This window comes from Panthera pardus, unplaced genomic scaffold, assembly GCF_024362965.1.
Source record: "Panthera pardus isolate Hobbes unplaced genomic scaffold, ASM2436296v1 HiC_scaffold_16, whole genome shotgun sequence".
NCBI classification, from domain to species: Eukaryota; Metazoa; Chordata; class Mammalia; order Carnivora; family Felidae; genus Panthera; species Panthera pardus.
The window spans coordinates 2,606,557-2,626,672 of record NW_026526721.1 but is presented as its reverse complement, the minus strand read 5'-3'; the positions used below and the strand labels follow the sequence as shown (position 1 = coordinate 2,626,672).

The window sequence follows — 20,116 nt, the reverse complement described above, 5'->3', positions numbered from 1 at the left end:
GCAACGCCCAGAGCTGTGCTTAGTCGGGGCGGGGGGACGGGGTGTAGATGCTCAATTCTGGCCGACGCCGTACAGCTAGAGTCCGGTGCGGTGGGTCACACAGCGCCCGGCTATTCTCACGGGAGGAGAACTCGCAGAGGGTGGCAGGAGGTGGACTCTGGCTGGACCCCACGGGTTTGGAGAGACTGGAGAAACCCCGGTGGGGACTGACGGCGGTGTCCCTTTGTCCTGGACTTCAGGCTCAGGGACCGGGCCCTGCCTGTGGAGCCTCTCCAACCCTCACGAGCAAAGCGAGGGCAATCCTCTTGGCAGTCAGATGGGGCCAGGGCTCCCGGGGGCACCGCCCGGACGGAGCTCGGCCCGTGGTGCTGGCATGGCGAGGGCGCGTCCCCGGGGAGCTCCCGCCGCTCCGGGGCGAGGGTGGCGCCAGCCTGCGAACCCCGGGCGTCAGGGGCCACGGTTCGCAGCCTGCTTTTTGCCGGGTCCGCAGAGCCCCGCGCTTGCAGCCGCCTTCCCCAGGCAGAGGAAAGCGTCGCACGGGAGAGAAAGGGGCAGAACCCGGCCCTGGTTTTGGATTTGCTTCCAGGCCAGAGTCCCAAGTACGTTTTAGTGACCAGCCGCAGAGGAGGTCGAGCGTCAGGCGGGGTGACCCCATGTTTGCAGAGTGAGGGGAGCGGGGGCAGGCTCGTGGACTCCGTGACCCCATCCACGGAGGGAGGGCCGCCAGGTCAAGGTCACGCAGGCCAGGGGCGCGCCTGGGGTGCCTCCCTGGGCGGGGCTGGGCCTTCCCCCTGCTCTGACCTTCCGTTTTAGGGGTGGGAAAGCGAAGGGAAGGATGTGGTGACGAGAGACGGTGTGCAGCCTGCCGCTGGCCGCCTCACGCACCAGACGCTGCTGGGGTCGCCTCCTTTTGGAAGTTGGAAACTTAAAATTCCCCCAAGCTGGGAGGTCCAGTCGCTTCCAGCCCCACGGCGTCTGTGTGTGCGCGTGTCCGTTCGGCAGCGACTCCCCCCGCGTCTGCGTCACCCCCTGGGGGAGGGGGGACCCTGGGATCCCCCAGGCAGCCCCGCAGCCCGCTTCCGTGCCGCTGTGTTGAAGGTCCAGCAGGTCCCGAGGCTTAGGGTGGCGTGTGCCTGTCCTGGGGTCGCTCTCCCTCGTGCTGCAAGCCGGGGGGTTGAAACCACAGAGATTTACTCCCTCGCGGTGCTGGGGGCCAGAAGCTGATATCAAGGTGTCGGCAGGGCCGCGTGCCCTCTGCAGGCTCCCGGAGAGGAGCTTGCATCAGACACATGTGACCTCTGTCCTGGGAGGGGGAGTAGCACCGGAGGGTCACCGTGGAGAGGTGCGGCCCTGAAGGGTCCCGGTGGCAGGGAGACGTGAGATTCCTGAATTCCAGCAGCTTAGAGTATGTGACTTGGGCCTTCGCTCAGAACCCGTTTAAACACCGTGTCGCTGCTGAGCCGGGATGGCAGGGCCCTGGGGGTCCTGGCAGATCCTGGGGAGATGGCTGCCTGCGGGGCCTGCCGCAGAAAGCAGCCTCGTTCTTTGACTCTCCGGGCCCGTCGGTGCAGAAGCAGACCTGGGATGTGTCTGGCGGCCGGTGGAGAAGTAAGAGTCAGACGCTTAACTGACTGAGCCACCCAGGTGCCCCTTTTAAAAAATTTTTTTAGCGTTTATTTTTAAGACAGAGCATGCACATGAGGATGGGAGGGGCAGAGAGAGAGGGAGACACGGAATCCGAAGCAGGTTCCATCCAGGCTTTTTGAGCCATCAGCACAGAGCCTAACGCGGGGCTCGAACTCACAAACCACAAGATCATGACCTGAGCCGAAGTCGGACGCTTAACCCACCGAGCCACGGAGGCGCCCCCTCTGTCGTGCCTCTGTGCCTGTCATGGAGAAAGCAAGAGCTTGCTGGGTCCTGTTCGCTGACCTTTTGCTCACTGTGTGCGTGCGTGCGTGTACGGGTGTTGCGTGTTGTTGCCGTGCTCCGAGTGGGGCCCTCTCTTCTGTTTAAGTGCTCCCCCCGGGGGCCTGGGGTGGCACCGTGCTCTCTGGAAGGGCGAGGGTGCGTCTGTGAGCAGGGCGCTTATGTGACGCGGGAGCCGTTGGCCTTGTGGCTCATGGGCTTGGTCGTCCCCTGCTGCATATGCCTGCGTGGAGCTTTTGATGTAGAACCAGCCAGTTCTGCTCACAGAGTGACCTGGAAGAGTGACACCAAGGAACAGAACAAATGGAGTTTGTCAAGGAGAGAGGAAGCCGGTGTGGGGCCCCGGTAGAATCCTGCAGGGCCGAGGGGGGCAGTGCCCTGTTCCCCGTGCATATCCAGGTGCTGCCGGGTCTTGGGCTGAGACCCCCTTCTCCTAGGGCTCTGCAGTGCATCCCAGCCCCCTTGCTACTGTATGGCCCCTGGGCGGGGCCTGGCAGGGAGCCAGGGTCCTGCCACTGAGCACTTCGAGCCTGGAAGTTGGGGAGTAGGCTGTCCCGGGAGCAGGGCCAGGGTCGCTGGGGTCCAGGGTGGTGACGGCTGAGGCAGGGGTGCACACGCACGGGCCGAGGTGGCCTTGGGACCAAAAGCGAGCTACAGGCTCCTTCGGGGATGCGGGGCTGTTTCCAGCAGAGGTTCCCGTTGGAGGTCAGGGAACAGGGGACGTGGGTAGAGCTGACCGGTCATAGGCGGTGGGCAGGACACTGGGCACCGAGCCCCGAGGATGCCAGCAGTCCCTTGACATCTTGCGTCCTCTTTCCTAATCCTGATTTCCTGTGGAAGCAACTCACGGTCTTGCAGAACAAGCCATAGTGAGGGTTCTTGGCGACTGTGACCCCTCCCTGCCCAACACGAGCCTCTCCCGCAGAGGAGCCCGGGTGGTCCAGACAGGGTGGGGGAGCTGCGCTGGAATGTTCCAGAGCTTCCCCTCTCCTGCTGTTCCCCGCGAGGGCGGGCTGCCCGCCCAGCTGCTGAGTTAACGACCGTGTCTTGCTGGCTGTCAGCAGAGTGGGTGATGATTGCAGCAGTGAGGGGGATCTGGCCTCGGAGAACATGCGTCACCCGCCCAAGGCCCCTCCTCCCTCCTTCGGGAAAGGCCACAGGTCTGCGTGGGGCGGGAGATGACAGCCGTGGGAGTCAGACCACCGAACTGGAGTGCGTGCCGGCGTCCCTGCTGTCCTCGCTCGTTCTTGGCGGCTGGATGGCTGTGACTAAGTGTTTGAAAGCCCCCTCCCGCCATAGTCACCGCAGGTGTCGTGTGCACCACCCCTCCCCCATCCCGCACACTGAGCGCACAGACCGCGCAGAGAGGCACGGAAAGCGGGAGCCATCTCCAAGCTGCCCCTCCCACCTGGGCTCGTTTTGACCGCCCTTCTCTTGGCAGGAGGTGGGGTGCTTCCTGTACGCCATGCACACGTCTGCACCCCCCGTCCCCCGGCAGGTCGAGCGGCCGCTCCCACCGGCAGTGCGTCCAATGCTGGGACCTTGTCAGAAGCGCCTCCGGTTTGGGCTGCCCGTGAACCTCAGCGGTCCTCTCCATCCTGAGACTCTTGTCGCCTGGGCTTGGTTGTGCTTCCGTGGTCATCGAGCAGCCGCGTTTTCCTCCGCAGCCTCGTGGAGGGGCAGGGGCTCGCTGGGGAGAGGGGCGTGCTTTGTCGTGGGACTTCTTGCCAAGGCTCCTCGTGTTTTCTGAAATGGGTGTGGCTCTCCTCATGTAGCCCGGGGCCGGGCTTTGGCCGCACCAGCCTCCATTCAGAGGTGCACAGGGTGGTGGGCGCGTCCTAGGGGCTCACGGTTGGTGGGGGGAGTCCCAGGGCCCAGAAACCCCGCCGAGTCCCGGCGCCGCGGCAGAGGCCGAGAAGACAAGGTTTGCAACAAGGTCCTGATGTTCTGCATTCAGGAGTTTTGCTCGCAGGCATAGAGGTTTCAGAGGTTTTGTGGGGGTCAGAAAGTGGTCAGCAGCTCTGTGGCCACAATGTGGAATTGGTGGAATGTTGGGACACGCAGCCCGGGGGTCCCGACCTCATTCCGTGGGCAGGGGCAGGCCCCCATAGGTTGGGGTTTCGTGGGTATGCCTGGGGGCCGGGGGGTGGGGACAACGGAGAGTCGCGGGGGTGGTAGTGAGGACGGCCAAACACGCCTGCACGGGGCTGTCCGCGGAGATGCGGGCACACTGGAGGCCGGTGGCCGCCAGCCTGGCGGGGCTGGGGAGAGGGGACTCTGTCCCTGTGCGTGCCGGTGAGAGTCGGTGGAGGTGGTGGTCCCCCCTCCCGTGGCGAGGCCTCGCTTCAGCCGTCCTCCCTGGGCTGAGCGTCCTTTCTCCCTCTTGTTGTCACGGTGTCTTTTGCATCTTTCACCGTGTGCTGCAGCCGTGCCGGTAGATGTTGCAAAAGCGACCCGGGGGCGGGGGAGGCCGGTTCCTGTGTGTGCCCGTTTCCGTGGTGACCGCACACTTCCAGCGTGGGTGGAAGAGGTGCGCACGCCGTGGCCTCCATTACGTGGGATTCTGCCAGAGCCATCGGTAGGGAGCATTGCTGAAGGTAGAATGTAGGGAAGTCCCCGGGGGGTGGTGAGGCCAGGCTGGCTGGTGGCTCTGGTTTTCCTACGTAAGCGTGTTTTAGTAACAGCTGCAGTGGCTCCGTGCGAGACGGTCTTGCACAACCGCATTGCTGCTGAGTCCTTCCCTCATTCAGGGTGCCGGCCCCCCTTTCGGAGCTCAGCCCAGACACCTGCTTCTAACGCACGCCTGTAACAAGAGTGGACTCGGCTGGGTAGGATCCCTTGTGCCACAAGACGGTGACCGTGGGAGAGAGACCCCCTCCCGGGAGCCACCTGCACTCGGACACGGTGGCGCAGGGTGAGCGAGGGCTTCTGGGGCCCCGTGGGCTCCAAGGTTCACTGTAGAACGACATGATTGTCACCCACAAGAATACACAGACCACCGGTACTGTCCCGGAAGTTAGCCCGGTACGGGGAGGTCGTGTCCGTGCAACTCGAGGGTTTCTTCCCAGGTAATGTGACTTGTGCACGGCCTGTCAAGGGATGGGAATTTGGACGTGTGCCACATGCTGAGCGGGAGGTGAGCGTGGCTGGGGAGAACCCAGCTGCCCACGATGTGCGTCCTGAACACTGCACTGAGTCCCAGACCAAGGGTCAGCGTGTGTCCGGCTCCCTCGGCGGGGGGTAGGGGGAGGCGAGGTGTGACCAGCGGGGTCCAGTCCAGAAATGGGGGCCAGAGCAGTTATTTCTACAGAGAATTCATTCGGTGTTACCCAGGTACCGGTGTCCCCTGCTTTCCAGAAGCTCACGTTAACCACTTCGCTTTTACTCAAGACTTTCGCTAGTACCCGTTTGTGCTAACGGAGGAAACCGGAGAGGAGTTTTGCTGTTGCGAGAAAACAGTTACCGTACTAATGCAGTTCCTTGCAGAGTGGAGCAGCGTGAACCTGTGGGAAGCAGGGGAGCACCCGCTTTCCGCTGCTGTTTTGGCTTAGGCAAGGTTGGTTTGCAAAGGCTTCCTGCTTTCCGAAATCCTGGGTCGGAGCCACGCCCTTGAGGAGGAACCTGCGGACCGCCCCCCCCCCCCCCCCCCCCCGGCACCTGCCTTAGCAGCTGTGGGCCAGCAAGGAACTGGGAGGGGTGCGGGGTACTGGGTCCCAAGCAGTGGGGGGGGTGGGGAGGGGCAGCAGGTGCTCTGTGCCCCAGGAGGGGGGCCGTGGAGGGCGTGAGGGCAGAGCCTCCTCGGTGTCCCCTGGCTGGGCGGCAGCCCGCGCCTGCACAGTGGAGCGCCCGCAGTCGTGCGTGCCCTGCACACGGCACGTGCACCGAGGAATAAGCCGCATCGACTGCCGCCTTTGAGGAGCAGGCAGCCTGCGGCTGAGCTCACTATCATTCAGAAGCACCAAGTAGGGACTTCATTCCCGGATCAGTTTGCCAGCTTCAAAGGATTAATTATCTATACATCCGGAAGCAATGGAGCAGGATATTTTGGCAGGGGTTTCCAGATTTGTGTCATGGCCGCTTCAAGTCTGTTTCTTGAGCCTTGATTAGAATTCTAAGGGATTTGAAGCCGCGCAAGCTGGATCTGGGAACAGGAGGCCGTGCATCTGGCAGGCAGACTTGCAAAGGGCCCGTTTTAACTGTTGGGTTTAATAAGACTGGTGATTTTTATTTTATTTCTTTGAGTTTGGGCAATACCCGCTTAATTATTTTGGAGAGACTTGTTAGATGTCAATCTTAAGTGTATATAGCACAGTGAACCGTCACAGAGGGAAGGCCACCGGTGGGCCACGGCAAGGGTGAGCAGTGCCCACTCCCCCCCCCAGCTGCTGGAGGCAGCCACTCCTGACCCCCACACATACTTCTGCCTATCTCTGAGCGTGCAGGGGAGACTTGAAGGGTGGTCAGTGGTGTTCGGGTGAGTAGGACACAGAGGGACGGCCGGGGACTGTGTGCTCGTTGCTCTCAGTCCCTGTCCTCTGTCTCTCACCTGCCCACCCGCCCCTCGCCTTCCATCCCCCCATCCCTTTCGCTGCCTCCTCCTCAGCCACATTCCACGGGGCACTGGCCCAGCCCCTCTGTGGGAACTGAGGTTTTAGTGTCCCCGTGCCCTGTGGCGTATCTGTTTCTGTGTCCCCAAAGTTCGTCCGAGTCTCACCCACTGGGGCCCTCTTCCCGGCCTTGTGGACCAGGGCCATAAAAAGCTCCTTTGTTCTTTGTCATTTTCCGGGGGCTGCGGAGGGAGAGGGTCCAAAGGTCAGTGGGACTCCAAGAGCCAGACGTCTGTTGTCTGTGGGATGTTAACACCCCACAGGACTTGGCCGGGCCCTGGCATGCTGTTCACACCGACTTGGCTTTGGCTTGCTTCGGGGCGTTCGGGCCTCACCTTGCGGGGCGGGTGGCGGTTCTGGCTGTACCCTCCCCCCGAGCGCCAGAGGCCTCTGTGCGGCCCCGGGCAGGTTTCCTCAGGCGGCCGGCTGTGCAGAGCCACCCCGAGGATGCTCCGAGAGACGGCGAGGACCACGTAGCAGGGCCGTGGGCCTGCGCTGCCTGGGGTGATGCCGGCCAGGGCCAGCCCGGAAGGACAGGTGGAGGTGGCCCGTGGGGCCTGGCAGGGACCCAGGGTCAGGGGAGGACACGAAGGCTGAGGGATGGGCAGGGAAGTGTCCCGATGCCTGCCACCTCTGACCTCCAAGGGGCGTGGGCAGGGCCCCGCCGAGAATGTGGCTCGTCTCCGGAGGGCTCTGCCGTGTTCTGTAGGTCATGTTGCCTGAGTGAATCTCGCCTACCTGTTACATGAGGAAAAACGAGAAAGATGAGCGGAAGGAAAGATCCCCCTGGGATTTGCTGTTCCACAGGCAAACAGCTGTCCACGCCGGCTGGTGTAGACCTCGGCCATCTGATTTCATTTTTAATTTCTTTTTAACGTTTGCTTATCTTGCCTGATCCCAGAGCCTGACTCATGACCTGAGCCAAAATCAAGAGTCCCGACACCTAACCGACTGAGCCACCCAGGCGCCCCTGGGCTATTTTAGGTAGAAGCTTTCTTCCCCTTCATTGAAAAAGGAGCTCCTGTTCTTTATAAACTTGGTCCCTGGCTCAGTGGCACCTGGGACTCTCTGTGCTGAGAGGTGCGCGACGAAACCGTGTCGCGGCCACAGGGTGGCCACACGACCCCAGGCCAGCGTGGCTCTGCGGTGGGCTCCCCGCTTGCAGCGAGCGGGCGGGGCTGATACTTCAGTGGAGGCTCGGGGGGAGGGGCCGGCCGGCTGTGCCGTCCGGTGGGGAGCCCCTAGGCCCTGCCTCCCCAGAGGGGTCGGGGCTTCAGACCCACGTTCTGGAAACCGGCACGGCCTCACCGCTCTCTTTCAGCGTCTGAACGGACGGACGCCTTGTCGCCGCGCACTTTCAAGCATTTTTGCTTGGCGGGATTTCCAGAAGTGAGTTCCCACGGGTGGGCAGTGGCTCAGAGGCTCGGCTCTCCGGGCTGCTTGCTGCCGACATACTTCCAGACGAAGCCCCTCACCAGACACGCGCGGCACCAAAGTGTGGGCGTGGAGCCCCACTCAGGGAGGCACTGCCGCCCGCCCCCGGGGTCCTGGCTCTCTCACACCTGGGCCTTCTCTGTCTTGCAGGTTTTGGGATTCGAGATTGACGCGTTGAACTCCGTCCAGTTTTCAAACCACACAGGTAAGGCGTCGGCCCCAGCAGTCGCCGCAGAGGGCGTGCGGGCATGAGACGTGGCCTTCAGAGATCAGGGGCCCCCACCCCTCATCTGATGGTTGGTGGCTGGAGCCGGAGGGGCCGCCCAGCACGTGAGGGTCGGAGGGGCTGGGTTGGCCTGTCCGGGCGTGGACACCATTAGAACCTCGGCCCGGCTGCGTGCAGCCGAGCCACCCGGGACCTGGGGCGGGCTGGTGTAGCCGCTCAGCCCCTCGGTCTCCTCTGAGACGAGGTTGGGATCCTGGCACCTGCTTCGGGGCCCTGCCCTCTTCCGGTGATGTGACGCCGCGGGCCGCGAGCGGGGCCCTGCGTGTGCGCGTGCCGCCTGTGGGTGCGTAGGTAGATCCTGATTTTCTCTGTTACGAACCCACGCCTCGGGGGCCCGTGTGTCGTCTGTGTCAGCACAGAGGGGACCCCAAGGACTTGTGCACAGAGGCCTTGAAGCAGAATCGCCGATTCAAGGGCACGCGAGGGTCGCGGCCCTCAGAAAGGCTTCCTGAACCCACTCCCCACTTCCCTGGCTCCGTGAGGGGGGAGGGCCTGTCCTGTGACCCCACAGTGCCGTCGCAGCCGGGGAACGAGGCCACTCCCTTCCTGGAAACATCCCGGTGTCGCCTCTTCTGAAGTTACTCTGAACCCGGATGGAAGCTCAGGAGTACGGAACGTCCCAGAAGCAGCCTGGCAGTGCGCCGGCAGGGTATGCGGGTGGGCGCCTGGGCCTCAGCCCACGCTCTTAGGAAAGGTTGCCTGCAATTCTCCTGGTGTGGCTTTTCTTGGAAGGGGTGGGGTATCATGAGTCACATATCGAGGGGAAAAATGACGTTCAGGATTCGGAAGGAGCCTGGGGTTCTTATGGACAGCCCTTCCGTTGCGGCTTTGCTGACCATTCTGGGTCCTGTGGATTTGGAGAAGCCTCCAAAACATTTAAGTCGACTCAGTGAACTTCCCTGAATCCCACGTGCTTTATTGGCCATTGTAACCACCTTCCCTTTTGTTTGTTTGTTTAAGTAAACGAGCCAACCGCCTTGGACACTGAACGTTGGAATTGAATTTCTTGCTGCACGTAGCATTGTGACATAAGCAGCATTAGTTCAACATAAGCACAGACCTGGCTCAGAAACTTCCGCCCTTTGCCCAGACCCCGGCAGAGGGGAGGGGGCTTCTGGGGCCTCCGTGGCCAGTGGCTGCCTTCTGGGCCCCCATACAACTCTTCAGGTGCTGGCGGACTGCCCATCCCGAGGGGTCCAAGACTGAGGGGCAGATGGAGGCCAGACCCTGGAGTGCTGGGAGCCCACGCCGCTGCGCGGTGTGGTCGGGCCAGGAGAGGGATGGGGGGGCTGCACCTCCTGTGGTCCGTGGCAGGGCCCCCGCCCCAGCCTCCAGACGCCGTGCGGCGCCTGCCTGGCGAGGGGACCCCCGGGGCCTGGGAGTGACTCGGAACACCCCGTACTTGGACACACGGGGCTGTCGTGGGTTCAGTCCTCGGCTTTGTACCCGGAAGTACTTGGGGTGTTTTTCGTTTTTTGTTTTCACCTCTTTTCAAAGTGTTTCTCTTTCTCTCTCTCTTTTTTTTCTTTCTTTTTTTTTTTTTTTTTTTTGAGCAAGAGAGAGCGTGTGAGTGAGCAGGGGAGGGGCAGAGAGAGAATCCCAAGCAGGCTGCACGTTCAGCTGGGAGCCCAGTGCAGGGCTTGATCCCGTCGACCCTGGGATCACGACCGAGCCAAACTAAAGAGTTGGATGCTTAACCGACTGAGCCGCACAGGCGGCCCCAGAAAGCTCTTCCTTTCTTAAATAACGTCTCTGTCCGGTATTTACGTGCCGTGGAATCAGGTCACCTATTTACGTGTATCGCTCGCTGAATACAAGCACACTCCCAGAGGTTTGCTCCGCTCCAGCGGGAGCCATACCTGTCCCTCACCCTTGCCCCCTCCTCCTGGCGGCTGGACCGCTGTCCCACTTTCTGTCTGTGGGTGTGCCCCTTCTGGAGGTCTCCTACACGTGGAACCCTGGGGTAGGCGACTGTTCGTGTTCTCCAGGCTCGTCCGTGCAGTGACAGGTGTCCGTGCCCCACTTTAAGGCTGGCGTAGGGATACACCACGCCTCGCTCGTGTGTCCGTTCACTGATGGACGCGGGTTTGTGAGTCGTGGCTGTCACGAAGGTTGAGGCTGTGAGCGTCCGTCTGCACGTACATCTGGGGACCATCTTCCCGTTTTTCCCGGATAGATACCCCCAGAGGCACAATCGCTTGATCGGAGGGTAACTCTGACCACGTGAACGGCCACCAGTCTGTTTTCCACGGTGGCTGCGCCGTCCTGTCCCTGCCAGCGGGGTGGGAGGGCTCCCCTTTCTTCGCATGCTCATCAGCACGTGTCGTCTGATGCGTCTGCTTTTCTCATCCTAACGGTCCTGGTGGGTGTGACGCGGGATCTGTTAAAAAAACGAAATTCAACTGAGTAAACTGGAAGGCCTACTTGGTTTTGTTAAATGACTCGTGAATTGGGCGGCATCCCGTCTGGAAAGTAGAGGGGGCTCTGCCAAGCTGAAGGAGAAAAAAAGGTTTTTAAAGACAGAGAGCATTAAAAAAAGAGAGAGAGGAATTTATCAGCAGCGAATGCCTTGGGTTTAGGCAAGGTTGCCCTTCCGAGGGGAACGGAATGGGTCCATCGGTAAGTTTCCCAATATTGGCCAGGAAATTCCACGCTGGCCGGCTAAAGGCTCCACTCCAGTGTGGAAGGTGCAGTGAGGTATTAGGTCTTGGTGTACTGACGTGGGGCGTTAATGGAAGACACCCCATTTCGGGCCTGTTTTTCTTCAACAGAGCTCGTTATGGTTCGACTCAGAGATGACTCTTAACATGGAGGCCACAGACCCCCCGTCCTGGGTGAGCAGGGCTGGCACACTTACCCCGTTACGGGCAGATAGTGAATAATGGAGGCTCTGCAGCCTCGGCGTCCTCGTAGCGTGAGAGCCGCGAGGGACCCCATGTGCAGGGCTGGGCGCGGCTGAGCTTCAGCAAAACTTCGGCTTCCTTCGTGGACACGGAAAATGGGATTTCATGCAATTTTCACAGGTCATAACGTGTCCCTCCTCTCTTTGCCCCAACCATTTAAAAATGCAAAACCGGGGCGCCTGGGTGACTCAGTCGGTTGGGCGTCCGACTTCGGCTCGGGTCGTGATCTCGCGGTCCGTGAGTTCGAGCCCCGCGTCGGGCTCTGTGCCGACAGCTCGGAGCCTGGAGCCTGCTTCCGATTCTGTGTCTCCCTCTCTCTCTGCCCCTCCCCCGTTCATACTCTGTCTCTCTCTGTCTCAAAAATGAATAAACGTTAAAAAAAAATTAAAAAAAAATAAAAATAAAAATTCGAAACCTGGCTGTGCAGAGGCGTGCAGCGGGCCAGACTTGGCCCACGGGCCCTCGTTTGTGGACCCCCTGCCCTGGGTCTGTGCCCCTCAGATGCGTATGTGCGTAAGAACCTCCTGAGGCCTTGCTGAAACCGAGTGCTGGGCCCGCCCCCAAACACTGTGACTCACGGGCTGGGCAGGGCCTGAGAATCTGCATTTCAGACAAGCCGCCAGGGGTGTGGGTGCTGCTAACGTCAGAGACCCCACTGGGGATGGGAAGCGTGGAGGTGACCCACAAAAGGTGGGTGTGCTTTGGGGGAGGGATGCCTTGGAGCCCAAGGGGTCGGAGGCTCATTCCTAGGGCTTAGGGATGGACCCCGTGTGCCAGGGGACCTCCCAGGACTCAGCACAAAGAGCTAACACAGCCCAGGGTAAAGGCCCGTGGGGAGAAGCCGGGCACCAGGAACACAGTCCAGAGCCGCCAGGACCAGGTTTTCATGGGTCAGCGTCAGGGGGTCCACGGTGGGCAGGGGTCCTCCCGCATGGCGGGACGGTCCCCTAGGAGGCCGGCAGTCCTGCCTGCTGACGAGCCTGGGGCGAGCACTTCACCCGGGGCACCCGTTAGGGCCGAGAGCCCGCGTCGGAGCCTCCTCCTAGTTCACGTTTGGCTCTTGGTCACGCCTTGACCTGGGGCTGGCCTTGGTGGCCGCCTCAGTCTTGTAGGGCTGGATTGGCAGGACGTGACGCGGCCTGGATGGGGGAAACGCGCACGGGGGAGGCTGGCGGAGCCAGCCACCGTGGCCCGGGGCAGGGGCGCCCCCGGGAGAAGGTGCGCAGCCGTGCGCCGTGTCTGCGTGTCCGCTCGACACAGGCTGCTCGGGCCAGCGTGGAGAGCTGACCGGCCTCGCTGCGTTGGGTTGACTCCGGAGGGGCTGGCAGCGGGAGGGGGCCTGGAGCCGGGCAGCACGAGAGCCGGCGGTGTTTGCGGGGGGGCTTTGAGGTGCACGGTGTCCAGGGGACCCACCAAAGCACGGCACCATCGAGGGCCGGTGAGCGAGTGAGTGTCTGGGCCGCGGCCGGCCGTCGGGGAAGGCCGTGTTTCACGCGTGTGCCCTGGTGTCGAGGCCCCGACTGTCCTGCTCTCCCCCCCAGGCTACCCACACTGGAAAGGTCAAGTGCTGAACTCCAATGAACTCCAGGAGCTGTACGAAGGCCTGAAGCTGAACAGCGTGAATAAATATGACTATGTGCTCACGGGTAAGTGTCCGGGGGAGCTGGGTGCTGGACCCGTGGGCCTCGATCCGGTGGGGCTTGGGCTTGGGGAGGGACCCCCCCGCCCCCCCGCCCCCGGGCTCCACCCCGGCCCCTGCCTCCTTCGAGGACAGATAGGCTGTGCCGCCGAGAACTTGGTGGTGCCCTGATGACGGCCGTGCCCCAGTCGCGTGGCCTTGGATGCCCGGGGCCCATGGTGCTGTCTCAGATGAGCTGTATTGGAGTTCTGGGACCCGTGTAGGGCCGGAGGATACGCGGGGGGTTGGCAGTGAAAACACCCAGGTAAGCAACTTGCTGCCACTTGGCGCGTTGGTTCGTGAGTCACCTTAACGTTAAAAATATGTATTTGCGTTTATGTACGTAGTTAGAAGTGAATGTACTTATTATTGAAAACGGAAAAGAGGCGTCCGGGTGGCTCATTCGGTTGAGCATCTGACTTCGACTCAGGTCGTGATCTCACGGTCCGTGAGTTCGAGCCCCGCGTCGGGCTCTGTGCTGACGGCTCGGAGCCTGGAGCCTGCTTTGGATTCTGTGTCTCCCTCTCTCCCTGCCCCTCGCCCGCTCACACTATGTCTTTCTCAAAAATAAACATTAAAAACGATTTTTCTAAATAAAATGGAAAAGACAAAAGAAAATATTCTTTGTACACCTATCACTCATGGCTTTTTCCCTTCGTTTAAAACTTGATGGGGCGCCTGGGTGGCTCAGTCAGTTGAGCATCTGACTCTTGATTTCGGCTCAGGTCATGATCTCATGTTTGTGGGATTGAGACCCCACATCGGGCTCCATACTGAGTGTGGGATTCTCTCTGTCTCTCTCTCTGCCCCACTCGTGTGTGGGTATGTACTCTTTCTCAAAAAAAAAAAAAAAAGATTCTAAAAAAAATAAAACTTGACTTTACTTTTGGGAAATGCATAGTGTCCCCTCAGGGACTATAGATATTGAGGACACTTTGTCTTAACCCTGGTCACAGGATCTGAGAACTTCCTGCCCTTCTCAAGAGCAGAATGGGGTTTTTTTCGTTTGTTTTTTAAGTTTATTTATTTTGAGACAGAGCGTGCGCTTGCTTGTGAGCAAGGGAGGGGCAGAGAGAGAATCGATCCCAAGCAGGCTCTCTGCTCCGTGCGGAGCCTCACGTGGGGCTGGATCCCACGACGGCGAGGTCACGACCTGAGCTGAGATCAGGAGTCGGACACTTAGCCGACCGAGCCCCCCGGGCGCCCCTGCAGCAGGTGGTTTTGGTGGCGCTTTTTCTCCTTGGGCCGCGGCCAGGATGGGAGCCTTCTGATGAGGGTGGCCCGTGCGTCCCCCCCACAGGCTACACGAGAGACAAGTCCTTCCTGGCCTCGGTGGTGGACATCGTGCGGGAGCTGAAGCGGCAGAACTCGGGGCTCGTGTACGGTAGGTGCCGGGCTCTCCCGCGTGCACGCTGGGGCGCCACCTTGTCCGGTGGGGTTGACCCGGGGAGCGGGGGCTCGACCTCCTTCCTCCCGGACGCCCCTCCTTCATGTCCCGCCTCTCCCGGTCCGAAAGCTCAGAGCTCTGGGAAGGGTTCAGAACGTCCTCACGGTGACCCTGGCAGAGAAGCGGGTTATATACGTGCTGTCATCCGTGTCCACGTGTGCCCGTGTGTGCAGTGTGTGTGTGTGGGGGGCTGGGTGGCCACACTTGACCCCTGAGAGGGTGGGGTGGATGTGCATGTCGTGGGCGGCGCCTGGCCAGTGAGGGGTGGGGGTGGGGTGATGGTGGACACCCAGCTGGGACAGAGCTGAGGCGCACGCCGGGCCTGTCCGTCCCACCCCCCGGGGCTGCAGCGCCAGCCCTGAGCGTGTCCCACACAGAGGCCTCTCTGGGCAAGACACACGTGGGACGCTTCGGTTACTCTTTCCCCTCTGGGACTCACACGTGCACATTCGGGCCTCTGCGGGGTCCGACCGCATGTGACACTTCTTCCTTCCTGGCGGGAACCCCAGTGTCCTGACGTGTGGGTCCCCCCGTTGCGAACGGTAGCTGGGTTCGGGGGCCCCTGCGGTATCGGTGCGTCCTTGCTGCCTCAGCCGCACAGACTCGGGGGCCTTCCCTGAGGTGTGGGCCTCCCAGGTGTCCGCGCCGGTCCCCACCCTCAGCTGGCCTCACGGCAGGTCCCACACGGCATGTGGACCGTCGCGGGAAGGGAACGTGCTTGTGTGGGGGCCGGAGGGAAAGGGGATGCTGTTCTGTGCCACACTCTCGAGAAAGGCGCAAACAAACGATTGTCAGAAATCGATCAGAGTAGTTGGCCTCGGACCACAAACGTGGAATCCAGGAAACGAGGATCAGTCGCACACGCGAAATTTAACAACAGAAACAAACGTTAAGCGTCCTCCTCTCGGGAGCCTCACCCTGTGCTAACAGATGCCCTTTCTGCCTCCGCAGTGTGCGACCCCGTGATGGGCGACAAATGGAACGGCGAAGGCTCCATGGTTAGTGATTTCAGGCACGTTAATCCAAGTGTACACGTCTCGCTGGGCGAGACACCGCTCTGGGGGTGCACATCATCCTTGCCGGGAAGCAGGGTCGGCAGACGAGGTTTTCTGTAAAGGGCCAGGGAGTAGACGTTTGGGGCCGTACGTCTCCTGGTTCAGGCTCCTGGTGGAGCCTGCGACTCTCGATCTCAGGGTTGTGTGTTCGAGCCCCACGCTGGGTGCAGAGATGACTTAAAAATAAAATCTCAAGAAAAAAAGTAGTCACAGTTTGCAGACAGACAGACACGGCTGTTTCCTGATAAAATCCTACACATGGACCCTGAAATTTGAATTTCCTGTAGTTTCTGTGTGTCACAAATGTTCCTTCTTTCCCGTTTCCCCCTTAGCCGTGTCTTAGCAGACGGGCCGTAGCTTACCGCCCCTGACTAGTGTAGGGCGGGGTGCCGTCAGTCCGCTGGTAGGAGTCACCCCGTGGCCAGCAGGGGAGCTTGGCGTGTGGGGCACGGAGGGCGCTGGCCCCGGCCCTACCCCAGGACCCCGGGGCCTTCGGGTGAGCACGTGCCGGCCTGGCCGCAGGGCACCGGCGTCTCGTACCCGTGGTGGGGCTCACGGCGGGGCTCCGGGTCTCCAGCCTGGACCGCGGGGCTCTCAGCAAACGCTCCCTGGCCTCATTTCCTCTGCTGTACGCGTCAGCCTGTGTCCCTGTCGCCCTCTAGTACGTTCCAGAGGACCTCCTTCCAGTTTACAAAGAGAAGGTTGTGCCGGTAGCAGACATCATAACCCCCAACCAGTTCGAGGCTGAGTAAGTAACTTGCAGCCACGGAAGCTTTCAGATCTCCCCATGGGGAGGGCTGTTCCGGAGCCGGTCAGGCCACTGAGGCCCTCCTCCCGAAGTCCTGCCTCAGGGGGTGGGGGGCAGGCCATTCTGAGTGGGGGGCCAACCCGGTGGCCTGGCCCGATGACGGTGGGGGTGGTTATTTTCACCCTGACTTCCTGTGGTCGTGCTGACCCCCAGCCGTTTTCCCGAGCAGCACAAACCTTTGGGGACAGAAAGGGGAGGGGCTGAGGGCATACGTGGGTGACACCGGCCATGGGATGGGGATCCCACGCCACCTGACGCAGGCGGCCATCTGGAGCTCCAAAACCCACGTGGATGTTGGTCACCCTCACTGGCCACTAAGTGGGGCTGTGTGCTGCTGTCCCTTGCTGCTATTAAATGTTACCCCTGACTGGTCCTTGGGGGCATCACGGGGCCAGCAGACACTGAGTTAGTTCCTGTGGGGATGGGAGGGGGTCACCGGAGCCACCGGAGCTTTGGGGATGTTTCCAGCAGGACCCAGAGAAGCAAGGTCTCACCCGCACTTCATCTGTCTTCCAGGTTACTGAGCGGCAGAAAGATCCACAGTCAAGAAGAAGCGTTAGCGGTAAGGAGACCTTCCGAGGCCTGGCGCGGGACAGGTGCACCGCTCGTGGTGGGGAGGGGACAGCCACATGCCCTCGGGGAGGGGAAATGGGCACCCCAGGTGGTCAGTACCCCGGCTCCCAGCCAGCCGCCCGGTGGGGCCTGAGGGACGTGTTGTAGATTCTGTCTTAGCCACTGGGTCGGGCAGCTGCAGCTACAGTGCTTGTCTGGGTCCGCTTAACCCCCCGCCTGCTCTGCGCACAGCGGCTGTCCCCGTGGGAGCTTCCCGGGGCGTCCGTGACAAAGTGCCACAGACCGGGTGGGTGGCTGACAACAACACAAGTGCGTTCCGTCCGGTTCTGGGGGCCGGAAGGCCAAGATCGGGGTGTCGGTGGGACTGTCTTCGGCCCAAAACCTGCAGGGAGGCACCCATTGCTTGCCAGCCTCCCAGCTTCTGGCAGCCACTGGCCATCCTTGGTGCCCCTGGGTTTGTAGACCCGTCACCAGCCTTTGCCTGTGTCTTCAAGGGGCCCCCGCGGTGTGTGTCTGTGTCCTCGTCTTTCTTGCTAAGGGCGCCAGGCAGATAGGACCCAGGCACACGCTAGTGACCTCGTCTCGGCTCGAATCTGCACGGACCGTGTTTCCTTACGAGGAAATCAGAAACGCTCGGAGGTTCTGGGCTTAGGGTTCCAGCGTCCGTCTCGGGGGGACACAGTTCAGCCCGTGGCGGTCACGGCATTTAGTGAGCGCTTGCTGTGTGCCAGGTACCATGAATCCAGCTTGCCGGGTGCGGCTCTCCCGCGCACCCATGACCTGTGTGTCTGCGGAGAGGCAGGGGCCGGCCTCCACGGGCAGCAGGGGCCAGCCCTCCAGACACGCTCGCCACCACCCCAGCCCATGCAGGTCAGAGAAGCAGGGATCAGAAACCGCCCGTCAGGTCCATCCGACACCAGTGAGAGGGAGCGTGCGTGTGCCCGTATGTGGGGTGCTGTGCGTGTCTGGGCACACGTGTGCAAACGCCTGTGTGCGTGCATGCGTGCATGAAGAGATTTATGGCCAGGAGCTGGCTCACACCTTTGGGGGTTGGCTGGGCACGTCTGGAAGCCACAGGGCCCGCTGACGGGAGGGGCGGCCGGAAGTGAGGTAGGCAAGGTTTCCTCTCCAAAGCTCTTCGACTTTCCCCTGTCGAACTTGTTGCCTGCCTGTCGTTTAACCTCTCACGTGGAGTCCTGGGCCACGTGTCCCAGCAGCAGACCCGGGTCCCGCACACCAGGGCCCTCGCCCCGTCATGGCGGGGCCTCATCAGGCGCGCACGCTCTCTCCGTCATCCAGGAGACAAATCTGAGCGCCAGGTCTAGACCTGGCCACACCCGGGCCCGAGGGGCTGTGGGGCCTCTGTTTCCCAATGTGCAGAGGGCTCACTGTGGCAAGGGGAGACGGGTGCCCTCCTCTCTGCTCTGAGGGTCTCGCTCTGAGCTGGCACAGTACCCGGGGGCCTCAGAGTCAGGTGACACCGGGACAGGAGAGCAGGTGGTCTGGGGTCACAGGTGACCCTCCTCTGCTGTGCGCCCGTGTGCTCCGAGGACTGCAGGGCATTGCCGGTGTGTGCCTGTGTGGTGCCCCGTGCAGGGGGGGAGGCCGGGTAGGAGACACGCTCCACGCGTGTGGCAGGGACACGTTTCCCGCAGCCTGCCCCAGACTCTGGAGCGGAGGGTGCCTGCCGGCACGGTCACCAGCCCAGCTCTGAGGCCCTTGTACAAGGAGGGAAGGAAAAGCCATTTGCAGAAAGCTTGTTCCTCGTCACATGATCCCCTGGCCTGTCTTCTCCCCAGCCCGCAGGCCCCGGGCTGACGAGGGGGGGACGTAGCCACGTGCTGGGACTTGGGAGGCTTCTCCTGGGCCGGGGAGCCTGACTCGGGATCCACACTGGGCCAAGATCAGACGCTCTGAACGCCTACACACGCTTCGGGGTCCATACGAGAGCCTTCCCAGCTTCCCACAGTGAGCCGTGAGGGGCGGGAGGCCCGAGGGGCTTAGCTGGCGTTGCCCCCATGGAGGCGAGAGGAGCACCCCTCTCCGGTGTAGCTGGTGCTCTCCCGAGCCCCCCGTTTGCCCAGCGGGTATTTGGTCCCAGCGTGTGTGTCGTGGGAGGCCAGGGAGCCTCCAGCCGCCAGCGTGTTGCTGGGCACACAGCGGGAGAGCTTCGTTGAATGAACAAGAGAGGGAACAAGTGGCTTCCCAGAGTGGACAGGACGTGACAGCCTGATGGTGGGCCTGGTTTTGCCGCCCTGGAGCCAGATGAGAAAGGACAGCCAGTCTGGGGCCTGCTTGACGCCCTCCTCTGGAATGTGGGCACAGGAAGAGTGTGGGGCCCGGCAGGTGTGCTCGTGGGAGGGAATCGGGGTGGTGGCCCAAAGCTGCCACTCGGCACGCCCGGGCTGGCGGGGGGCAGGCGGGACCCGGGCGCCATTCCTCGTGTTCTCGGCCTCTGGTGTCCACTCTGTCAAGTCAGACCCCGTAGAAGGGCGTCCTCCTGCCGGTCGGACCCGGCTGCTCGGGCTGCTGGGAGCCCTGGCGCAGGGGGCCGCGGCGTGGCTGACGCAGTCCTGTGCTCCGGCAGGTGATGGACGTGCTGCACGCCATGGGCCCCGACACGGTGGTCATCACCAGCTCTGACCTGCCCTCCCCGAGGGGCAGCGACTACCTGATCGCGCTGGGGAGCCAGAGGATCCGTAAGTCCTGCGACCCTGGCTCCCTCCTGCCTCTTCGCCGCGGGTTCCTGGAGGCCTCCCTGGCTTGAGGCTCCGTAGGGAAGAGAATTCGGGCCTCGCTCAGCAGGCGGTCGGTGTCCTGAACTCCCGTCACCCCCTAAACACACTGAGAACAAAAACCGAGAGAGGGTTCTGTGAGTCGAGGTGTGGGAGGCCTCCCCGCGGTCACCGAGTGGCAAGCTCTCCACACCCATGACGTGCCGTCGGGTCGAGGAGAGCGTCTGTCGTACAGGCTCGGGTCACGTGGATGGCCTGGCTACGGCCCGGGGCTTGGGGAACCAGGCGTCCACACCGTCCCCTCCCACAGAGCCGGGGGTGCCTGTGCGGCCTCACCTGTCGACTGTCGGTTCACGTAAATACCGCCTGGGTTGGTGTTTTCTGCGGGGTGCTGAAATGACACAGGAGGCTGGGGTCACACCCGCTGCCCCAGAGAGCACGGAGCTCTCTCACCACTCCCTCTGTGTCTTCGGGAGAGCATGCCCCTGTGCACACCCATGCACACACCTACTTGCACACCTACGTACCCTCGTACGTGCATACCCATGTGCCCCTGTGCACACCCGTGTAGCCCCGCACATGCCCCTGTGCGCTCCCATACCATTTCATTAAGCTCACGGCCCCCACGGCTGTCGGTGCCCTTGTTACTGGGCCGGACTGG

General features: G+C 61.9%; 1 protein-coding gene across 1 annotated transcript in view; it reads left to right on the top strand.

Moving 5' to 3' along the window:
• PDXK (pyridoxal kinase) overlaps positions 1-20,116 on the top strand; it is a 30,415-nt gene that overhangs the window by 2,883 nt on the left and 7,416 nt on the right. Inside the window, exons 2-8 of the mRNA XM_019432627.2 lie at positions 8,121-8,175; positions 12,701-12,805; positions 14,138-14,221; positions 15,236-15,282; positions 16,002-16,087; positions 16,664-16,709; positions 19,308-19,419. Coding sequence (XP_019288172.1) covers positions 8,121-8,175; positions 12,701-12,805; positions 14,138-14,221; positions 15,236-15,282; positions 16,002-16,087; positions 16,664-16,709; positions 19,308-19,419 — 535 coding nt within the window. The remainder of the gene's footprint in view (positions 1-8,120; positions 8,176-12,700; positions 12,806-14,137; positions 14,222-15,235; positions 15,283-16,001; positions 16,088-16,663; positions 16,710-19,307; positions 19,420-20,116) is intronic.